Source organism: Rhopalosiphum padi, chromosome 1 (genome assembly GCF_020882245.1).
Source record: "Rhopalosiphum padi isolate XX-2018 chromosome 1, ASM2088224v1, whole genome shotgun sequence".
In the NCBI taxonomy this organism is placed as follows: Eukaryota; Metazoa; Arthropoda; class Insecta; order Hemiptera; family Aphididae; genus Rhopalosiphum; species Rhopalosiphum padi.
Genome location: NC_083597.1, coordinates 42,578,485 through 42,605,372, shown reverse-complemented (window position 1 = coordinate 42,605,372; position 26,888 = coordinate 42,578,485). Strand labels below are relative to the sequence as shown.

General features: G+C 24.8%; 1 protein-coding gene across 1 annotated transcript in view; it reads right to left on the bottom strand.

Moving 5' to 3' along the window:
• Nucleotides 1-26,888, bottom strand: part of LOC132932357 (semaphorin-1A) — a 168,456-nt gene that overhangs the window by 135,124 nt on the left and 6,444 nt on the right. The window contains exon 2 of the mRNA XM_060998702.1: nucleotides 11,233-11,689. Coding sequence (XP_060854685.1) covers nucleotides 11,233-11,344 — 112 coding nt within the window. The 5' untranslated portion in view covers nucleotides 11,345-11,689. The remainder of the gene's footprint in view (nucleotides 1-11,232; nucleotides 11,690-26,888) is intronic.

Genomic DNA, 26,888 nt, shown 5'->3' with positions numbered 1-26,888 from the left:
TTATAATAAACATTTTTTACATAAAATTCATTAAAAAAGATACCTTAACAATGAAACATTTTTTTAACAACGTATAAATCAGTTATAAAACATGTACCTATATTATGCAATTATGAACTTTTATATGTCAAAGTAAACGTTAACATCCCATCATTCATATTCAGATGCGTATTTAGAGGTTAACACTTTTAGGGGCGACAGTTTTGTTAAGTAAATTATTATTTTTTTTTTTCATTATTGATTAATAGATTAATTAATCATTGATTTTATTTTTCCAAGTACCTAATAGGTAATTTTTGTAAGCATAATAAGTGATAACATCGTATCAAATAATTTTTTAGTTGATTATGATATGAATAAAACGATTGATAACGTAAAAAACGAATTATTAACGTTTTATCATTTTGCTTACGTTAAATTTTAAAATTGATATTCAAGATTTGTGGTTTTTATGGTAATTAAGCGCTGCTATGTTGGTGTTATTTTATAAAATATACCTAACAACTTATTATACAAAATACCATATATTCCATACCTAAACATAGATGATTTTAGAATAATCTGTATATAATGTATATCTCTTTGGCTTGTTAGGTACTATGATTTTAGTTACCAATCATTATGGGTGGTTGTCAAAGTGGTGCTGCCTACAGAAAGACAGTACTTTTAAAGCAAGCAAAAAACATGATTGTTTTTGATAAATATAGAAATATTGAAGATAAGTTTAAAGCTAAATCACAAAGTAAAAATTGTTAAATTATGTATTACATTTATAGCTCGAGTTTAAAAAATTGCATAACTGCTTTAATTGTATTTTGGTTTTAAAATCCGCATCATTATTAAAATTAAAATTAAAAAAGTATCAAAAATATGAATTTGAAAAATAATTAAAGATATTTAATAAAACACCAATCGAATTGTTGAAATCATTATCAAATGTTAAATATTTGTATAAAAAAAAAAAAACAATTAAACAAAAAAATAACAAGTATAGTCATTGTGTAAATAATATAACAAAAAAATGTACATTATGAATAAGTACATATAAATTTAATTTCTTAGCAAAATACAAAATAAAATGAATAAATAATATATTATATTATATTTTAGACAATATTCAAGTTGCTGAGAAATTATAGTTAAACAAAAAAAGTTTAAATATTAAAAAAAAAAATACTGTTTATTATTCAAATACACAGAGTATAGATAGCCAAAATAAAATCAGTCATACCTAAATTATTTAATTTTAATTATTTGCATTGCTAATATGTTGTATTGTGTATAGATATACTAGGTAATATATTATTGTAATAAATACATTAACAACAAAAAGTTAGCAGCGTTAGATTAGTTAAAAAAACTTAATTTTAATTAAAAAACATTATAATGTCATTATATATAAATTTATTTAACTTTAAAAAAAACATAATAACCCTTCTAAGTAAGTATTAATTACGTAATCCTTCTTAAAAAAACCTACAACCTACGACGCTCTACAAATTTGACAACAATGACGGGGACGACGACTAGAAAAAAAAATATAAAAACTTTTCAAAAGAAAATATGTTAAAACCTTATTCGATTGTCATAGTTAACTATAACATAGGTCCTACTTATATTTTTCTAAATTGCCGTGACCCGTATATTTACACACACATTCACATTGTGTGACGGTTTGTATTGATCTTCGGAGCACATAAACATTCACCCCTTTTTCGGTTATACTTATTTCGGCAACTTTCACCGACACTCGTGTGCTAGCAATGTCGACGAGTGTGGTATGGGGGTAAGGGGTAGCAAGAGAGAATCCCGACGCCGCCGATTGTGTGCTGAGGCCATTACGCCGCCACTGCCGTTCTAATTTGTAGACACCGCAGGCGCATAGTACTCACTCATTCTCACACACACACGTGCACAGACACACACATATACACACAACAACACGTGCGCAAAAATAAAGGGTATTTTTCACTCAAACTACCATTTTTCTTTTTACACGTTATGGTATTATATGTATAATGTATAAGAAGATGATACAGTCTCGACTTTATACGTTTCCTTTCACTCGCAATAATTAAATAATTTAAACTAATTTATTAAATATATAAGGTTTGATTAAAATCATAATATATAATGTATAAAATACTAACCTAAATGTACCTAATTCAAATGTTAGTACTAGTATTAGTATTAATAACTTTTAACCTTTAATGTACACAATGCACATTTACGCAGTATAATATCTCAAATAATAAACCACGGAACTTACTCTGTGATGTATGTAGTAAGTTTAAAGTGTACCTCACCATTGTGACACTATAACGGGTGTATTAAATTTGGATTCAATAAATTATAATTTATAAATTAATACCGACGAGCAGTGGAATAATGAAAATAAGTTTGTTATATTGTAGATTAAAATTAGTCTAAATATTTTGAACATTTTATTGTGAATATAGAAAATAACATAATACAATAAGTGCGCATAATGTCTAAAACTTCTAGTGATTTATACTTATTAAATTACACCAAAATAACTTAAGGAATTTAGTCAAACGAAAATTCAATACATCAACAAAATTATGATAAGAATAACAATAATTGTGGATATTACAAAACTTAAACATATAAAAAGTACAAACCGATTTAAGAGTGTCAAGTTTATCAATTATGATAAAAATTACTAAAATAAAAACCTCGTAGATACAGATATATGATTTTATTTTTCAACTGAAGTAAATTACTTTTTGATACTATTAAACGTTCTTTAATGTGCTACAGTCTTGTTTGGTCGAAAAGTTGGTCAGAATAGACAATAGCTTTACAGCTTTAAGCCCAAATATTTTGGTCATTTTGGGTGGTGCGCCGCTATTGCGGTTTAACGCGTGTGTGGGTTACTCAGCTGGAAGTGCACCCATGGGGAACGCGGTCGCAGAAATGTAAACCCATGTCGGCCATATACAACTTTACATTTGCTATATTACTTGTTTCATTGGATACTACGAAAATTTTACTTTAAACTACACTCACGTTTTATGGGCTTATGGTTACGAAGTATTTCAATATGATGAAATATTTTACCCCAAAAATGCGTTCGCATATCAATAATTTTTATTAAAAAAATAACATTCTAATATTAGGATTTTTCAAAATTTTATTATCAAATATCAAATAATTTTTTTTTTACAAAACTTAGACATTAAGTACGTACAACATTACTTTGAAATTATATTTTTATATTTAATTAACACCACACAACATTATTAACTGTTCACTTTTATGACTAGTAGTAAAAACCTAACAGAGTTTGATTATATACGGTATACGTAATATTAGACTTCTTACATCCACAAGTTAATTGGCTTAAATAATTGAGTATGTCATAGATAATAAATAGTTACCATTTTAAATACTATATTTTAATTTTTAATATTTGAGTAATAATTGTTGTCCGTTAACTAAGATCTTTATTTTCTATGTAAACAAATATTACCAATATGTTAAATACTATTATATATTATAAAACAAACTTTAAAAAGGTAGTATACTCGCAAACAATAAGGTAATGTTTTGTATAGTTAAATTGAAATAAAGTTTCTTTTTTAATCTATTTACTATATAACTGATAGTTAATTTATTCTTCATAATCTTATCCTATAAATAAGAGGTAAGTAGTTAACATTATGTACTCAGACTTCATATTAGTAAATATAATTGATATTTAATTTAATATTAATTATTTATTATTAATTAATAGCTAGATAGTACATAATTGGCAATTATTATAAACACATGAAGAGTTATTACGAGAATTAAAATAGTATTAATTTTAAATTTTAAAAATAAAAATAAACATCAAAATCATAAAAATAGTTTAATTGATCTGTAATATGCTCTTTCAATACACTAATATTAAATTAATGTAACTATACTCAAATACACAATTCAGAATTCATTTTAACGAAAACAGAAAAATACAATTTTCACTATCGTATTCAGTAGGTATAAACCAGTAAAATTAATTTTTGAATATTTGATCATGGCAATTAATTATTATTACTCCCCCACAAATAATACCAAAGGCCACAAAGCCGGGGCAACCCTTACCGTGCGGTCGAACGGTTAGAGCACACACAGCTCGGCAATTACATAATTGTATACCTATACCAAGCACATTTTAGCAATTCGCTAAACCCATAAAATAGCTTGTATTATGGCAATTTTGTACAATTTCTAATGGACCATGACTAGTACCTGTAAATACCCATTTTAACTTTAACGTTTTAACAGAAATAGTTTTTAAACAGTTTTTAATTATTATTAAATAAATATTTATTATTATTTGTATTAAAAGATAGTTAATACTATATAATATAAAACAAATATAAACTCATTTACAAGTAACAAAAAATTGAATTTAAATTAAACCTAACCTTACTTTAATCAAGTAAAATTTAAACTAAAAATAAGAAATCCATTGCATTTATTATATTTAAGCTTTATTTACGCTGTACTAAATACTTATAAAGTTATAACATAAGTGATGTAACTGACAATTGTGTTAAAATAAGGGGAAAAGTTAAAAACAGCAGCTGTGTAAACATTTTCTTCGATGAACTACAAATGATTATCAAGTGATGACCGAGTAAGAGTTTTCGAGATCGATTTCTAATTTCTGTATTATTCATTCCCTGTTAGAATGCAGTAGTTATATACACAAAAAAATACAATAGGCGTCTTTCTGCGTATCTGTTTCCAATTCTTACATCCCCTAAATTTGAATCGAATATTGTTACAGAAACATAAGAAATTATTTGGAAACTCTAGAGCTTTTCTTTATTTTGCAATATTATACACTAGGTAAGTTTTTCTCAAACTTCAAAATAAATCATCTCAAATTTCATTGATTTCCTACGTTTCAAAAGGATCTCATTAAAAATAAACAATATAAATTCATTTTTTGAAAGCCGCACAAAACCAAACTACACTATTAATCAATTTTTGATAACACAATAAATGCCATTACACAATTTATGAAAAATATATTTTATTTAAAACTTTAAAAAAAATATTATATAATATTTTTATTTAATTTCAAAAATATTTAATTTATGACATTTTTAACATATTAAAATTATTTTACACAATATCGGCTATTTTTAATTTATTTACAAAGTATCAATAAGACCTTTATAAGAGATTTTTTCCTTAGTTCATACGACATATAATAATACTTCTTTTTTTTTTTATCGTAAAACACAAAATAGCCAGAAATTAACCCAGAATGTAATTAACCAAAGTGCATTGTTATATACCTCATCAAAACTGAATAGATTGTCTTTACTAAAATCAAGAGTTCCTTTATTTACATAGCATCAATTGAAAAAAAGTATTCCTTTTCTAATGGAAAAATTTGAAACACACCGATGTTAAAGTGAAACTATAGAAGATAACATTTCTAACAAACAAAAATAAAAAAAACTTTTGATAAAATATTTTTTAAATACCAATAATTTATGTAAAAAATTCTAAGACATGAATTAAAATGAAATACAATTAATTGTTTATCTATTTAGGCTGTTTATTAATTTTTATATAAATACCTTACAATTATATTAAATATTATTGAAAACCCGCATCTGGTTGATCACGATTTTGAATGGTTCATAAAAAAAAGACTGATATGCCGTGAAGTACGAACAAAATATAAGGTCTGGCTTTCTTCTTCTGACCTTCTAACTTTACTTACCTAAACGTAAAACTAATGTACTCCCAAGGTATAATAATTTGATTTAAGAGCAATAATAAAGTAACGTAATCAAAAAATGGTTTAGAGTAGTATTCAACTTACAGTATTATTTATTTCGCTCAAATATTTCAAAAAAATAATGTAATACAATCGATATAAATTCAAATATATACTGAGACGTTCCTACACATTTTATTAGAAACGAATAGAAAATTAAAAATTTATAAAATTGGAAAATAACTACTAATTTTATTTTGTATCTATTATATAATATAATACATAATATTATGTATATATGTATAATGTATTTAATATTAATTTAAATTAGTTTTTGTCATTTTTAATGATGCGAATTTATTTAATAGTATAATAGTATATTATATTGTAGCCTTATGGATAATACCATATTATAATAATAGAAAATAAAAGTAATCGAAATACTTAATACATTTTTCTAATTATTTAAAAATAAAATAAAGGTCCCAAAAGTCTTAAGTAATCATAAAATATGCTCAAATAATATATATTTATATTCATTATAACTACCATACAAATTAAATAAAAACTTGTAAGCAAAATATTATAAAATATTTGTGGGCACTGTTACATTTAAGTAAAGATAAACAATTTTATATTATTTTAAAATTATATTTATTCTATTATCTTAATATTTTATAAAAAAAATAAAACGGTATTCTAAAGAATTTATAATACTAATATCAAGCTTGATACAATTATGATTAAATTATCATAAATTAATGATATATTTTTATACACACAATTTAGTAAATTTCTATTTACTATAGATTATATTATTTTCGGTGAAACTAAGAAAACAAAAATATATTTTTTTTTTAATGATTAAATAATCTATGTGAGATAATAAATTAAATAATCTAAAAGTTATTTCTGTATAATTACATCGAAAATATAGTTGAAATATCGTTCAATACTTTTCACGTGGTTTTAAATTCAATCGATAAAACATGCAAATGTATGCAAACTAGTATTATTCAGAATACAAAGGAGACTTTAAGCAGAAATAAAAAAAATATTCATTTATGCTTTTTTCCTTCCTTCCACCCTCATCGTCCAAGCCTTTAGTCTATACCCGTACCCATCGACGTGTTCTTCTAAGTGGCCATTTCGACAACCTTTCAAAATGTGCCCACATATTTCTTCCCCTATTACATGTAAAATACTATAAGTGAAGGTCATGTAACAAAATTGATTTTCACCCTCACTTACCGAAAATCCCGTCATAGCCACAGGGATACTAAACCATTATCGGTGAAACATTAATTTCGTGTTTTTTTTTTTACACACATAGAGGAGGAAAATGGACCTTTTTGGTTTGATTTTTATTACAACAAAAAAAGGCGAGGAAAATTTTTTTGAACTAACGACATAGGACCTCTAACGCTTAATTATTCCCTTTTCTCTAAACTATCTTTGTAATTAGTGACATCCTTGTAACCCGGTTGGTTTTTTTCCTGTTATATCAGATATTTTTATGGTCTTTCATTATTTTTTTAAACTAAATATTATTATTTATAAAAAGTTAAAAACAATTAAATTATTACATAAATCCATACGTATAAAGATGTTATTAAATTATTAATACCAACAATGAGAAAAAATAAAATTTTAGAAGCAGTAATTTATAATTTTCAATGAAATGTATATTTTTACAAATTGCGTGTGGGTATTTTCTTTACATAAAATATTCTCTAAACAAAAAAGGACGACAATTTGTTTTGGTTTTAGCATCATGATAAATAATTGTTAGTATACTTTGTTTCATTTAATTTAAACACGTATCTTGGTTGAGACTTTAGGGTAAAAGGAAACAACAATGGTATAAAGAATTATACAATGAACGTGAAATAAAATTTAAAAAAAAACTCCATACAAATGTCAAAACTCTGCAATAAAACTTTATATTTACTTATTTAGTTGGGTCAGCCATGAATTAATCGAAAGTTCATAAATTTATAAATTAAGTTTTAATTTTTTTTTTTATAAATAAGTTATTTGTGTATATTATTTTATTAACGAATCCAAAGTTTATAAAAGTTATTGCAAAGTTATTGTCGGTCAACAGTTTTTTCTTGTTATCAGTAAATAATCATGCAGATTAAAAAATAATAATTATGTAACGTGACATTGATTTTTTGTAAATAGAATTTTCTTTTAAGCGGATAATAATATTATATTAGTATTACTAAGTACCTATTAAGTACCTAAAAACAATTACAAATAATCGTAGAATTTCATTAATTGTACAGTGTTTTTTTTTATTATTATTATTGTTATTTGGGTTAGATTTAACCACATACTTCAAATATTAGATTAAATAATAGAATATTATTTTACTATTTAATATTCAAAAATATTTTATTCAGATAGTGAGGAAAATCTAGAAACAATATAAATATATAAGAAATTTCATAAATTTTATGAATAATATTGAACAGGTTATTTTATTTTTTCAATTCCATAGTATTCACTTAAATTAATTAATTCCTGCTAAATTTCAAAATTTAATAACTGAAAATCTTAATAATAACAGAAGCCAATTACCAATTATGCCACTATTACACGACAAATAGATACAAACGATGACCATTATACTGGTGACCTAGTTATACACACGTTACGTTCCTAAACCAGCAAGCAATTAAATAGATCTATCCTCGCACTCTAAAAGTGGAAACTTTGGCGTAAGAATTGCATAGCCACTTAGCCCCTTATTCTCCCTTGGGGTCTAAGCGAGTATTTTGAATAGCCGCCTAAGGGTTTAAATAATTATGATAATTAATTTAACTACAGTCATCAGTAAGTTAAGTAACACACTATGAAATAACTAATGGAAATTATATTATTTGTTTTATAGTTAAAAGAAAAAATAAACTCATGATAGCTAGATATTTACCTATATTATACCAATCCAAACGACATTTGTAATAAATGTGAATTGTTTGACAATTTAAAAAATAATAATAATATTCATACAAACATAAAAATATATATCCCTAATATTTTACCTAATATACTTTTTCAAATAAGGCCTAAACACGTCATCCAAACTTATTTAAACAACTGAATTGGTCTACATGGGTTTATCTATGACATAATAATAGCCCCTAAAATATAATAAAAGCAAATTTTAGTTTTGGAAATTTTTAGGAGAAATAAAAAAGTTAATATTAATACATAAATATATATTAGGTTGACATTTTTAGAATCTGAAACCATTAAACATATGGTGTTTTAATTAGAACGTACAACAAAAATACGGGGTATAATTATTACATGATAATTTAAAAAAATATATTTATTGAAAGTATTAAAATATTTGATCAAATAACTATTCATTTTAAATCAATTAAATTTTTTAGATACCTAAGAAATACAATATTTAAACAATGAATAAATAATCAATTCAGATGAACAAAAAGTTTTTTTACATATTTTCAAAAAAAATGTATTAAATACCTAAACCTATTAACAAATCTAAAAATGATTCAGAAAATTTGGCTAAAGATATCACTATCATATTGGATGCAATTCGCACTCAACTGAAAACTATATCACATAATATTTTTACATCCTGAAAACACCTTTAACGTAAACCAATAATTATTATTCTCTTTTAATTTGAATTTAAAATAAATATGACTATTATTTTATTAATATATTTAAATCTATACATATGATTTCAAAATAATTTAGATAGTAGGTGCCTATAATTTATCAAATATTTCAAAATCTTATTAATTTAAATTAATGATTATAATTAACACCTAAAAAACTTTAAATTTTAATAAATTACCAAATTGTATTTAATAATATTCTATTTTAAAAGCAAATAATTTAAAATTAATATAGTTTTCATAAAAAAAACCGTGTAGCAGAGGATCTACTTAGGGATAGTGATTTATCAATTTAATATAAGTGATCTACCACAAAATTCAAATACAAATATAAATTTATTTATATATATTAAAATGTATTTAAATAGTAGTTAGTTATGAAATTATAATAAAAATAGATCAAATAGTCAACAAAATGCTATTAAAAAATACAATGTTTCTCGTCATTAGCCAGTGTAATTTATATTAAACTCTATTTCATTGATAACACAATTATCGGAATTCAGTATACAGTATACAGTCATAATATATTATATAATTATATCATCATTCGGCGTAAATTTCGTATATATTATATTATAAAATCAATGTATGTATTAACTATAATAAGTGACCAATAATACAAAAGCTAAAACTCACTTAATCAACTTTACTACTACTAAAAATAAATGTATAGATAGCCGTTGAGAAATATTTATAAAATCTAATAGATCACCAATTATTCTTAAAATTAAAACATTAATCACCTGCCATACGATTATACGAATACATTTTTATAAATTTAAATATTTCATATTAAATATATAAATATCAAAAACTATAATGTGTATAAATTACATTCAAAAATAATAAGACTAAATCTAAAAAATATTAAAATACACGTTTAAGAAATAAAACAAACAATGAAAACGTTTGAAATTAATTTGTTCACTGTAGAAAAACATCTAATTTAATATAAACACAAAACATATATAATAAAAGTTTACAATTGATGATATAAAATAATAAAATAATGAATCATTAAAATGTTAAAAATATTTGTAACGTAAAAACAGTAGGTATAATCAATACTATAGGACCCAAAATAATCTAAACTGAACAGATGTTCTTTGAAGAACACAGTTCATTATCAGCGTCGAATAGTGACCGATTGTAATACCCAGTAATTTATTATTTTATCAAATATTCAAATTATTAAAATCATCTATTAAAGATAATTTTATTTAAAAAGATTAATTCTTCAATCATAGAATACAATATTAAGTACAGTATTGTATAGTGTATACATATTTTCTTATTGATATGTAGCATATTCAGTAGATAAAATGTAATCAAATAAAATCAATTATTTTATGCTTGTACTTAAAAGAAAATCTAAGAAAAATTAGTTATAATATAAATCATTTTTAATTTATATAAATCTAATAAGCTGATAAAAGTAATATTTCAGTATTTTATAATATATTATATTCGCAATGAAAACAAGATAATTCTTATTATACGAATTGATATTACCAATATAATATAGGACTATTTTATATAGGTAGGTATTATACAATATTCTCAGTTTAAAAATTCGAATGATTCATCATTTCATCAATCACTGGTTAAAACTTATATTACCCCTCAGTAAAAATATAGGATTCGTGCGATTCATCCATTGCGCATCGAGTTTACTATAAATTAGAACCCCTGTAGTACAGAGCACCCCTTCTGAAATTACATCTGCCCAAAAGGGCAACATATCCCTTGTGGGTCCGATGAATTAACCGTTAATTGAACCCTAACCCAAAGAGACAAAAAGGAAAAAATAAAAATAAAACTTACTTCGAACTGCCGATATTTTTGGTCTCACGTTCTCTTGCCATCCTGCGTTCGCGGGTACCCACCACTGCGCATTGATCAGTAGTAAACCGGCGACAAATAATGCTCCTTTCATTGTATAGTCCGCGGAAATGATTCACATCGAACTAATTTTTTATTAAACGTGTAAAAAAAAAAACTAGAAACCTTGTAGCCGAATTTTACGCGACAACGAGTATTTATCATCCACACTTGGGTATAACAGCGGTTATACTCTATTCGATCGGCGTGGTGACGTTCACTGAATATTTTGATCGAGAGAGCGCGCGTACACGTTATTAAACGGTTGCGGCGTTACTGTCGTCTGCGGTTCGACTTAGCACCACTGACGCAATGCGAACCCGAGACAACGACCCGACCGGCGCATGGTCATCTGACGACGGCAGCGGCGGCGCTCCACACTTTTGTCAACCACATGGACCTGAAAAGCAAAATGTATTGCATTAACGTTATGTACGACAATAAATTATTCACTTCTAGCTAATGTTGTACAGTAAATGCATTTAAATAATTGACTATAACTTAATCGATAAATTAAATAATTAAACACAAATTGTCAAATCCATAAGATATTGATGACCTATAACTGAATGTAATCCTCGTATCAGTATTCAACATCAAGTATTAAGTTAGTATCTTTAAGTAGTCACTGAATGCTTCCTTCTATCATGCGACAACGTTTTGTTATTTATTTTTGCTATGTAAATTTTCTTATTAAATATATATTCTATACTTCGATAGATAAAGAGGATTTAACACAGTCTTACATATACTTATAATCAAGTTGATGGAGTAAAATAATAATATAAGGTACCGGTCTTCGGTTATTATTTAAATAATTTATAACATATAATTAATTAAAACAAAAATGTGTGGAAACTGAATACCAAAACAATTCATTTAAAAAAATTTAAATCAATTGATTTTATTGTAGTAAAGATTTTTTTTAAATAAAATAATTTTGTTTTCGTGTTCTTACAACAATTAACAAATATATTTAAGTACCTAATAGTGAACAAAAATAAATATGATTCGTACATTAACAAGGTAATTATTCAACTATAATTATGCACAAAAAAATCAATATTAATAATAAAGAAATACAAAAATGTCAGCTTTATTCTCTATTCACTTAATTTTTATTAACCGTAAATAATTTTTAGAATTTTATGAATGCTTGTATAGTTGTATACACAGTTACTTAAACAATAAACAGTTTACACAAAAGTAAGTTTTTATCCTATTCAATCAATTAATATCTTGTCAAATTTACTAAAAATATCTTGTTTAATTAAACAATATAATTTCTTACACGTAAAATGCATCTAGTACTTTATTTTTCCTTCTTATACCTACAACAAAGTTTTGATTAAATTTTAGAAGATTATTATATGATTATTGACTTATACTTTATAGATATTATTATAAACGGCAATATTAAATAAAAACAAAACAAACAATTGAAGAAACATCTTAAAATAAATTAATTAATCGTTATCTGATATAAAAATAAAACTTGTATGAAATACTTCTATTTCAAAATATCCAATTGTATATGCCATGCTTATTGATTTCAAAAAAGTTATACAACTGTTTGACCTAAAAAGAACATTTTGACAAAACTTCTAAGTATCAATGACGTAAACTCATAATTTTAGATTTACGAGTTAATTCTAAAATTTAGAAGTAAAACACCTGTTACAAAAAAGTAAAAAACAGAAAAAAGACAAACTTTTTCGTGTTTCTATTATTACACATTTTGGATTTCGATTGGAGTGGAGTTTTGATGATAGTCTTTTTTTTTAATTTTTGTTTTTCGAAAAAAAATGTCGAGAAAGTAAAAAGCTCAGAACTTTTAAATAGTCTCGCTATAAACTAGAAATTTGGTAGAAAAGATAAATTGAAAATAAATAAATTTCACAATTAGGTATAAGTTTGAAGAAAGGATTAAACAAATAACAAAAAAATGTAAACATGAAATTTACATCAAAAGCCATTTTAATTAATTTTTTTTTTTAATTCAGAAAATAAAAAATAATACTATTGTCATTCTATTAGGCTTTAACATTTTAATCAATTAATTATTTATAATTAAAGTCGAGATACGATTTTTTTTAATTTTCATGTAGGTGTCTAGTCATCATAACATTTTGAAACCTTTTTGTTATTTATATTTTTATTTTAAACATATCTTTACAACTTGTATATCAAATTTAACTTAAAGAATGTAACAAATTATAACAAAATATATTATACTAGCTGAAATTTAAAAAAAATTGATTATTAAAAAGTGGCTTCACGTTAAATTTAATAAAATATAGTCAAATTTTTTCCTTCAAGATAATTAAATAATTGACTGCAAACAAAAACTTTTAGAATTTCGTTTTTTGATTTTTCCTTTATAGTTTTTAATGCGCAAATACTTTTTTGGTTATATTATGCATACATTAACCCAATATTAAATGCTCATTTTTAAATATATATCAACAAATAATATATAATTATTTGTGCATTAACATTTTTTTAAATATATTTAGATATAGCATTTTGAATAATTTAATTTCTATTTAAAATACAATATTTGATACTTGATATAGTATTTCAAATAAGGAAAAAATGGAAATATTTAAATATTAAACAGATTACTCCATAATTTAAAAAAAATATGGATACAAAAATATGTCAAGTAATAAACTTTAAAAAAATCTAATATCTTTCATAATACTGCAGGGTATGGTCGTCTGGGGTAAAACCTCATTTAAAAAGTAGTAAAAGACGCTAGTCGTCTACAATCTGAAGTATCAACACCTTAATTACGTTGTATATAATAGTTATTATGTAATAAAAATACTCATGTTTTGTAAAAATAAATAAAAAATATATATTATATACCTAATATATTACATTTTGAAATATGACTTGCATTAAAAGAATTATTATTTATTAGTTATTTATGTAGATTGTACATAAAAAAAAATATTGATCTGCGAAATGTGAAAACAAAACTCAATAAGTAAAATTTACTTAACAATTTAAAGACACATGAATGTATCATTATTAATTTTATACAGTAAATTCACTATTAATTAAAATTATTCAATAGCACTCATATAAATTAACAACTTGGCAATTAATAAAAAATGCAATATTACTTAAATAAAAATATACCTGATTATTAGTTGGTATAGCTATTTAATTTATTTATTGCTAAACATTATACATTTTTAAAACAAACACATTTATAAGTATATGTTAAAACTGTAGAAAATTGTTAAAATTAAAAAATATAATATATTTGGAATAATAGTATTATTCTCCATTAACCAAATAAAATCAATTATTAATATAATATAAACAATAAACTACCTTTTGAATTTGAAAACTTCCATTAATTGTTCTTAATTTTTTTTTTTTTTAATCAAATTTATTTGGAAAATAAATAATATTAATTGTTATACTGTAAAATAGGCATATTTTAGTGTTTAAATTTACGGTAAATCTTTTTAATATTTTTCACCAAGTTATAAAAATGACGTTAATACTTCTAATTAGGAATAAATATTTGAACAGTTAATAATATTGGTATGATAAATTATCTTTAATTCTCCCTGTAAAAATGTATTATCTTCCAATTTATTTTATATAAGCTCTTCAGTATATATCCATATGGTAAATCAATATATTCATAAAAAAAAAATTACCTATTCAATAGAATAATAATATAGATTATAGACCTTATCACAGAATCTATAAGGTAAATTAAAAAAAAATATATTTCGTCATTCAATTGCAACATAATCAATATAATTCATATAAGCAAGTTTCAATAATACTTTGATAACAAAATATACACATATTATGTCAAACAAATAAATTAAATTAACTAATACAGTAAAATCCCGTTACAACAAACTCCAGGGGACCGAATTTTTTTTCGTTATAATGGAAATTTCGTTGTAACGAAAATTCGAATAAATTCTTTATAAGCTCTGATTTTTGGCAGAGGACGTCTATGACTTTCGTTATAACAGGATTTTTCGTTGTATTGGTATTCGTTGTAACAGGAATTTACTGTATTTTATCCTTACTACAATAACATTTTACCACTAAAAAAATTAAACTACTAGATAGCAACAATAATACCTAATAGTTATAGTGTAGTTATCTATACATTTAAAAAATGTAATTTTTTATAATATTATCATTTATCCTTCACGTGAAATTATCTATTTATACAACAAACTTAAAATATAAGTTAGTTTAATAAACCTTTTAATTATTAAAAAAAGTATTTTTACGCCACAAATATTAAAATAATATTAAAAATTAAGATATCAGTCATCCAACAATACCAGTTTTTGAAAAAACTAAATTTAGAACAATAAAACTATTCAGAAAATAGCCATAATTTAAGTGTTTAATACAGAGTACAGCTAAATAGACTGTTCAGATAAATGTTGTTCAGAATTTGTATTCTATAAATAAAGCAATAAATCATTATTTTTGTAGTTTGAACTACGGACATAAATATTTACTTTATTTATTTAACTATAGCTTTTATAATTTAAAAAGAACTTTGTTCCAAAAAATATTTTATGTTCCGTAACAACAACTATATTAACATTATTACATGTTTAAATTGTATTTTTTCAAAGAATACATAATAGATTATTTTCAATTATTTTCAAAATAAAATATGATAATAACGAATTTATTACAAGGTCTTATCGGTGTTAGTATATTTGACTATAAAATATTGTTTATGCTTCCATCTTTCTGACATGTTTTTTTATTACGAATATATAGTATATTATAGTGATAAAGAAAAAGAAAAACCTACAAACCATTTATTGTCAAAAGTAATGGATAAAAATTACTACTTGCTTTCCACGATTTTTCTCTTCAGTTCCAATCCCTCCTATCCTTATTTAATAACAAACAACGGGTGTTAAAGTTGTAACGATGACTGGAGAGTTGTCTCCCATAACCAGAAATCGTTGTTCCCAAATGTTTTTCTTAAAGTTTAATGTGCGCTTTCGACATTTTCAAGCGCAGAAAAACACTAACACACAGTCATTATATTTAGTATGTGGATATACCTTCATCATCGTCACGATTGCTGTTAAAATCATCATAAAATCTGTTAATACAGTATACAAAAGAAAATGAATAAGTAAAAATATCACGAAATCAAAATTGTAATAAATAATATGCATATAAGAAATAATAATTAAATAGGTATATTAAAAATGTTATCAACGATATTATAATAAATATTTAAATTACTTTATGTTTAGTACCCAATATTGGTAATTTACAAATTTAATATTCTCATGTTCATGTATTATTTTTTTTTTTTAACTAAACAAATCCAGTCAAATAACTCTTACATTTTGGATAAATGTATTCTTTATTATATATTTTAGTTAAACACAATTAAGTACAATCATATAATTTTTTTTAATGAGACAGATTTTAATTAAATATTTAAGCAAATTAAATTAAGTCATAGTATTCTGTAGACATTACAATCATTTAAAGTCTCCGTGGATTAATTCAAATTTTTTATTTATATTGACCGTATACTTGATTTTTAATAATATAAAATATAGATTATTATATTAGTATACTTTCCTTATAGATCAAATAAAAATTATTCAATGAAACTTCCAATTATTATAATTTATCATAGTATTTAATATAATATAATTATATATATACGTAAAAAAAATATAAATAATTGATTTTTGTGGAGATATTATACACTTTCAATTATTATTTAAACTTAAAAGTTTATAACTATTTTCATTTTTACTTCAAACTTTTTATAGACCCCAAATAAGGGTTTCTTTATATTTTTATGAGAATGATACACATAAGCACCACACAGACATTTAACATAAATAGATAGGTGTATAAAATAAAACTGAAAAAAACTTAAGAGTTGCTCCACAATGTTTCCACTTCCAATACCTATCCATTTAGTGAGTTATATATTAAAATTAAGTAAAAACAACTCCATAAGAAACATAATCATATTAATATTTTTACTTTTTATATTAAACCAAAGCTTGAGAATTAATACTTTGTGTACATACTTTATTAATTTGTAAAGTTTTTTTGTTATTTTTTTTTGTTTTGCTTTAAAATTACGAAATTTAACTTTTAAACCATTGGAAAAACTAAAATAACAGTTTTATTATACATCTACTTCTCATTTGATAAAACCTAAGTTATTTTACTTTAATTATAACCCAAGCTGAATACAATAGGAATACGACAGAATACAGTATTTCTTATAGAATTTCTAACCTAACAACGCGCGACGAATGCCCACACCGGTACGTGTATATTGTCCTATCAACTTTTTTATTTATACTAAATAATATAAATTAATAATTCTGTATATGCCACACATTCTAGATCAATATATGAGTTTTATTAAATTATTCTGAAATTATTTTATGTTATACAATTTTATAGGTAGTTAACATTAAATTTAACTAATTATTGATTCATAATTTAAAAACTAATAAAAATTACTCCTGATAAGCAAAACAGTGTTTTAGCCATGAAGTTATGAACAATTAATACATACTTCAGTCAGAAATAAATTTATAGTTTATAACAACTGTCAAACACAATATATTAATTTATTTTAATAATAATTAGGTCACAACTCAAAAGACAATATATTGTTTTTAAAAAATAACTGAATCATCACTCATCAGTTAACAACATAAAAATATAAATATAAATCTTTATTTATGATCAATAAATAATCTTTATGTCGATATAAATTCGCAAACTATTAAACATAAAATCATACATTTTATTTTCCTTGATAATTTATTATAAATTAATTTAATTTTGAATTATTAATACATTATAATATTTGTTTAACTTTAAAAATATAAAACATAGCTTTGGTTAAAATAACCATTTATCATAATATATTCATAACATAACTTCAATAACCTTTTAGCCTCTACTACACTACCTATTTCATTAGTTATGAACAACCAAATGGTCTGCCAATGATGAATGAAGTACATACATATATTATATTATTATAATAAATTACAAATTACAATTTATACAACTATATTAAAAACAAAATGTTTGTTAAGTATAATTTAAGTAGTTTTTAAATAGTTCATAAACGTATAATATAATAAATAATAGTCAACAGTAAATATAAATGAAAACCAATAGAACTGTATGAACAGATGATAAAATGAAATTATGATTTTACTTTTACAAGTTATATAAAAATTACTCATGTGTTAAGGAAACAAAACTATTGAAGTATAAAAATATGTTTAACATATCAACCAAACTCTTAAAATAAAACTAAAAGAAATTGAATCATTGAACCATGAATTCACTTGTCTAAAAGTATGCTTAATTTGAATACATTTATAAATGAAAAATATTATTAATCACGTCAATAAGCAAACAGCAAAAATGTACAACGCATTATAAATTATATAATATAAAACATAAAAAAATAATATATAATAATATATACATAATATATGTCACACTTGTTCGAAAATTGGATAAAAAATAAAATATTAGGATACGCACACATATATTACCTAGGTAAACTATTCATTTATATCTTTAACTATAAATATATAGTTATTAAGGACCCGTCAATTTTGTTATTTAAATCTTAAAAACATACAATTCAAATGGCTTGCATTGAGCATAATAATTTATAATACATAGAAATATTTATTAATAGTTTTATTCAAAATATCATTGCTTAAATTATTTACTTTAACTCAAGCTGTGAATGTAATTTACCATAAAGCCTTAAAAAATGCATTTAAACTATCTAAAAATACAGTATAAAATTTAATAAAAAAAGAAAAATGTAAAAAAATAATTTTCTATTAAGAAAACTACCTTTAATGATAAGTTAAAAAAAAATTCACAGCCCTATAGTTACAACAAAATAAAATGTATTTATAAAGCCATATACCTTATACTTCAAACATATCATCTATACAATTTTAAAATATATTAAATAGGTATTATATATATATAAATATATTTATATATTTTTTTTTTACTTCAATCAATGTATGCGTAGCAATTGCTAACACAATAATACTATCTTTTTAGTAGAAAATATAAGTGAAAAATATGTTTTTATAATAATGATGATTGTCTGTGGACAAAGTATTTTCCGAATCCTAACCATTCTAAATGGAGTTGAGTATCGGTTTTGTTCATTATCTTATTTATCACACATCCCACTTTATTTTATATCTATTACTTTAGACTTTAATTTTTTTATTATTTTCAACGTATACTCGTAACAAATTCTAAAACACTAATGATTCTAAGAATTTCAAGTAAAATATATACATCACGATATATTTTTAATGAGGTGTTCTTGACAATATCCCAAGAGTCCTTACGTTTATTATGAGTGAACTACAAAATGTCAAAGACGATATCGACGAAATTATGTATTATTATCTCATAAAAAAAAAAAAAATTTTTTAAGTATATCCAATAAGTAATAATTATTGTTTATTGCAGGGGTGGGGAAATTGCAATTCTCGTATCAGGCGTGAAATTTTGAATTAAATTAAGAAATGTTTATCTATTTGAAAAAGTTAGAAAATTATTAATTACAATTAATATAAAAAAATGTATAGGTGCCTAAAATGTTCTAATTATTTTGAAAAATGCATGGTGTTTATAAAATATTAATATAATTATTCAGTGAGCGTTTTTTTAAGTCTCTACAGTTATTAATTTTTTTTTAGTTAAAATATCAAAACAAAATCTATACTGTTAAAAACTAGTTTAGCGGGAAAAATTTTAAATTTTCCTTATATTTTTTTTTTTTTGTTATTCCCAATTATTATGAAAAATACTAAGAATTTTTTACTTTTTATTAGAAGTAATTCAGTCCTTTCACTACAATGGTTCTTAAATTTCAATTGCTATAAATATTAATTACTATATTATTTATCTACTGTAATACTTGTACATTTTCAATAACGTTCAGTAAAAAATATTTTGTAAAAAAGAATTTTTTTGAAAGTCCTGAAATAGATCTTCAAATTTTTATGTTGAAAGATATACTCTTAACATTTCATTTTTGTTGCTATTTCTATAAAAATATCTTCCATTTTTTAACTATGGAAAATGATTAAAATTTTTTGTTCTTAAGTCTCTTTGAAAAACTTACTCTGAAAACTCAAAATGACTTGTTCCAGATTAAAGCAATTAAATGCGTCTTGTATTCACGTATGATATACAAAAGACTCATTAGATTTAACGCGGATAATTGTTTTGAATAAAATATAATCCATGATCATACTATAATGTTATTATCTCGTTTTACTTGTCTCTTAGTATCAAACTCTTATTACAGTCATTTGACAACTATACAAATTGCATATTACCGAATCAAAAATTCGCCTATCCCAACAATTAATACAAATTAATTAGCTAAGTTTAGAATGTTAAATAAAAAAAACCAAAACAACTAATAAATCTTAAATTAATATACATTTTTTTATTCTTTTTAAATTATCAGATAGCACTTACCACGTACATATAACAAATAATTAGTGATATTTTATTTTACTATAAATATGACTAGATGAACTAACACTAAAAATGAAGATGTAAGATCCTATCACACAATTTGCCAAGAATATTTTTCATTTCACTGCAGCTTTACATAGATATTTTTCAAAATAAATTTCATTGTACTTATAGTAAATGTACCTATATAAATTTAACTTCTTTTTAACTTCTCATAAGTTTGTACATACCCAACTCAAAAATAAGAATTTGTGAAAAAATACAATTCGAGTGATCAAGGTAGTAGATAAAATCGACATTAAAGACACATACAATAAATAAAATAAAAAGCTAGATTTTGACGCTATTTATAATAATAATAATGAAGACAATAAATCACAACAAACGTAGTTATACCAACAATTATATTTAATTATATATATATATATATATATTATATAACTACTAAAATAGCTTATACAAATCTTAATTTTAAATACATTCTTAAAGTGAAAAATAAAAATAGGTAAAAAATTAGAATCTTCTATAAAAAAGTAAATTCTCAATTCTTATCAACATTTAGTTATCACTCAGTTTAAAAACTTTATCTGATTCTTCAATATTGACATTTTTAAATTTATACGTATTCCAATATTCGTTATAAGTTATAGCTATAATTTCAAATACATTGGGAAAGTGTCTTTGATTCTCAAACTTTGGTCAACAACAATTCTGTGCGTAATGCACATATGTACTTTATAGCTTTGGCACAGTTCACATTAATAATGCCATAGCAGTTTGGTTAAACACGTCCAATTAGCCTACGCTCAGAGGTCTTGCCGGTATTTTCTGTTCACTGATAAAGGCAACTGAAAAGTAGGAAGGCAAGGTTTAGAACTGCAAAACTTTTGTTAGAAAGTATACGCGCCGCAAAGCCGGATGATGGTGTAAAATGTTTTATGAAATATTTCGTCCATTCCGCTTGCACAGACCTGCTATCAGCGTTTTGAACAAAAAAGAAAACTTTTTAATTATCCAGTACTAATACTTTTGCTCTTTTAACTTCCAACACAATTATTCATTCAAGTTTGCACACGCCATGCAAACACCCAATATTAGTTTCGGACTAGTTCTTATCTGACCATATAATAAAAGCGTATAGTTATTACTTATTACAAATAGTAGCAAAAGTCTTGTCTGGATTTACAAACACATGGTGATGAGTGTTAGTTTCACTTCGCACACAACTTCGCTATACAATAGATTATTACTTAAGGAAAAATGTATCACAATACTGGTGTATTCAATTTGTATTTACATGCTATACTAATTTAAACTACAGTAGGTAAGTACAAATATCTAGTTTTAAACCACCAATAAAACCGTTTTCTGATAAATAATTGTGCAACACAATTTAATCGACCAAACTAAAGAGCATTATTATCCACGATCGGGCTTATTATAATGTCCACCCACCTCACCGGACCATATGTTGAATAAAAACACGTACCTACCTACAATGTTTACACGTCGTGACGAAACAATGACCTGTGTTTACCATCGTCCCTTATTATGAAAACGACTCTCCCTTTAGACCGGATAAAATATCCATAAACACGCCTTTTACAAGAGATTTCTCATCCGCAAAATTAAACAAATTGATGAATTTATTCAGTGTTAAACATCAAAATGATAATTACATAACTACATCATATTATAGATCATTTTTTAATACAGTAATTATAATTATATATGGCTCATATAAATATTAGAATATAATAATTATTAATTGGACATTAAACTTGCTTTTCTACAAAAATGTATGAACATAAATAATAAATAACTGATAAAAATAGATAACGACTATCACATATATTATACAATGTATTGTACGAAATTTAAATATATATATAGATATTAATATATTATATTACCTTAAAAACTATTTATCTACTTAATTAATTAAACTAGTGCTAAAAATTAATTAAATTTTACAAAAAAATAATGGAAATTCTGAACACGATTTAAATTATATATTATATAATACAATATAATAATAATAATAATATAATATATATATATTAGGTATATACAAAAAGAAATAAAACAGAATCTTTTCATGGAACTTCAATAACAATTTATAAACATGATTAAACAAACTTATGACCACAATACATGACTATAACAAATGAAAATTATTCTTCTCACAATGGATAGCAAAAAATTTATGGTGAACTACTTATAGGTAGGGTGTTGTGATACATATAGTAATGAATTAAACTATAGTAAATTTAAAATCAGTTATAAGACATATTTTGAGAGTATTTGAAAAAATAAGTAAATAAAGAGACTTTTTTATAAACCTATAAAGTATAAATTCTATTGGAAAATTAATAAGTCATTTGATAAAAGGTATATCAAGTTCTAGTAAAAACTGTGAAGTACTTACATTATAATATATAATAAATTTCAATCCTTCATGTTCAAAAAATGAATATCAACAGTAAAAACTGAATTTTTTTTGAAATATAAGTTTGCAAATAAATAGATGAAAGTTAATACTTTGTGTAGTGTAATACCAATTTTAAATTGAATATGATTTTTGATTCTTCTAAATTTTGAAACTATTGTATCATTTTGTATTGAAATATCTATGTAGCTATAATATAATTCAAATTAACCACTGTATTGTTTAATAATCGTATTATAATAGGTATCCTATGCATGATCTACGTTTAATCATCTAATGTTTAAATTTAATTGTACTATAAACTATAAAAGATACAAAATACTATATTCCAAAATAAAATATCCAGCTTTCGTTTGGTAACCTAACCTAATTTTAAAAGTTTAAATAGGTTCTTAGGACAACGTCGACCTCAAATTAGACGTGTGTCTGTGTGTGGGGGGGAGTCGTGGTAATGAACAGCTGTAACTGTTAGTCGACATGCACGGAAACTAGGTATTCTCTTTTAAACAATGTAAAGTATCTACTTCCTGATTCATGATACGATTTTACAATAATATTATAATATACACTTCGTAATTACTATTCAAATATTCAAACAAAACATTACAATTTTCTTAATAAAACTGATCAGAAAAGCATAATATAATATACCATTTTTTTTAAACTTGACTTTTATAGGTACCTACAGCGAGATAGGCGATCACTAAGGGCAACATTTAAAATTTTGATTTATAGAATTATAAAAATATGCTGTTAAAAGAAGAGGCTGTAAACGAGATGACAAAATTAAAATTTTCCTATATCTATCTATTATACGTATACATTTTTAAACGCTTATGGGTGATGTGCTAATAATAATGAAACAATACGTAAGCACAACAAGCTTGTGCAATAACATTATAATATATTATGCTTCTATACAAATTCACGTAGAAATAATGTGATGAACAATAAAAATAATGTGAAAATTAAAAATTCGACGTATATGTAATATGTAAATTTTACACACGCATCGACGAGATGAAAATCACGAGTTGCATAAATATTAATGTATTAAAAAGGATAAGCAGGATTCAATGATGAATACCTATGTATTGAGCATGTGTCTCGCTTCACTAAGCTCATAACAAGTATCTTGTATTATAATTATCATCACTTTACATTTAAGAATGTAATGATAAATCATTATATTAAAAAACGATTATAATTTCAATTAAGATCAACAATTTTGAGATGACTAATACTTTTTTCACAGTTTACGTCTTTTGATAGATAATCTTTGGGGAAAAAAACTAAAAAAATTAAAAAAAACTACTACCTCTTAAAAATAACATCAAAATAAGGTTACCGTAATAAAAACTAATTTGTGCAACTTCCTACACAAGTATTTCAAACTATATACATATACATAAAAAATTCTTACAATATTGATACAAAAAAATATCAAATCCCATAAATAGCTAATATTATTGTTTACTAATGTTAAGCGACAAAATAAAGAATGACGAGATTTTTAAAAAGTACTCTACTATAATCCAAAAAGAAATTAACAGAAATTGGCTTCACATCCAAGATTTAACTTATTATCAATCTCAAAAAACAAACACTTCAACCAGGTTCCATCTATAATTATTCAAAATCGCTCACCAATACATCAGGGCTAAAATAACTGTATGAAACTATAATAATTGCTTGAATACGTTTAAACGATTAAAAAACAAATAATAAACATAACCTATAAATAGCTCTAATAAGCTAAGAAATGATAAGTAAAATTGTTTGCTACGAAAAATAACGGGAAACCTTATAATATTGTATAGTTAAAAACTAAAAAATCAAGTGCATATTAAGAGGCGCCTTCACACGTAAGCAAAATTTTATGTATGCACATTATTCTCAATATAGACATTATGCGAGGTTTCGCGTTGCGATATTGAGCAATGTAAGAATAATAAAATATATAGTCAATATAGTAAAGAGAATATAATATACCGTTTATAATTAAATATAATAATAATAAATAATATAGTACCGGAGAGACACTAGCTTATAAGGCGGTAATTTCGTAATAAACGCAATAAATATATATATTTTTTTTATATATATCAGTTCATTAACCAGTTTAATGTTACGCTATTACAAAAGAAAATTGAATAAAAAATATATTAAATAAAAATAGTATAGTTTTTATTCCTGCCACTCGTCATCGGCAGGACGCATTTCATAGCCGATTTAAGGTATATATATTTTTTTATTTTTTTTTTTGCATTTCAAACCGTCTTCAACACAACGTCACCGTCGTCGTGGGCGCAGCGATGTTTGGGCGGCGCTGGTACGACGACGACACGTGCGGCGGCGAATAGTCGCCGAAACAAACACCCGAGAACAGTGGCGGCCGGACAGAACAGCCGCAGCGGTGGGCACGACGACGACGACAACGACGATGACGACGGAACAGCGGCAGAGGAAACGGATGAAGAGAGCGAGTGAGCGAGCGAGCGAGCGAGAGACGCGGAAATGGGTGATACGGGAATTGTCGCGGGGTGAGGGGCGGGGTGACCGCCGCCGCCCCGGCGAGTTGACCGCAATACGGGCGGAGAGGATGACGGCGCGCGCCCGAGAGGATCAATAGCCCGCACTGAGCGCATGCGTCATTCGGTCGGACACGTGCTGCCGACATGACCGCCCGCCCGCGCCGCCCGCACATCCACCACGGTTAGGGCGCGGCGACGAATACGCATTAAAGCCCATAAATCGGTATACGGCGCATAGCAATTTAAACGACGTATTGTAATCGGTTTTAATTTGTATAATAATAATATAACGTCGGACACCGGGGCAGAGCACCACCGTCGTACATCGTCGGTCCGGGCGAACGCCGCGCGGACGTGGTTTTATCGTCGCGTTTAATTCCAAACGATATAATCATTTCGTAATAATGTTTTACGAATATTAAACGACATCCGAATCGAAAAAACCGTGGCCAAGGGATAATAATGTCATGCTTAAAGTAAAACCTACCCCCTCCCCTCCGCTCACAGTACACGTGTACCGACCCACTAACCCAACCCGCTTCCGCCACCAATCGCGCCGTAGTCATCCTTTGTTTTCCGCGCCACCCGACGGACTCTGTTTTTACGCGCGTACACACGTGTAACCGCACTAGTTGTGTGCGCGTCCGATAAAAAAAAAAAAATTAACAATAATAACAATAACATTATTGTTTTAACCGTTTTAAATTGTACGAAAAATATCATGATAAAAACTACTCCGGAAACGCGTACAATGGATATCGTTAAATTATTTAGTCGGATACGCAACAAAAACCGTTTTTCGCAAACTTTCAATCTTACGCATATTTTTTAATCAAATAAAACCCCCATAAGACGTTGAAATAAAAACATAACATGCGTATACTGAAACACAGCTGAACTGCAGGTAAATAATTAAACGAATGCCAAAAAACTACGAGTTATTGTTTATTATTATTTATTATTTATGGTTTTATGAATAATTAAATTATTTGAAAATTATTTTTTCTTTCAACACTAATATAAGACACATTTTATCGTACTAAATTATTACAACAAATGCC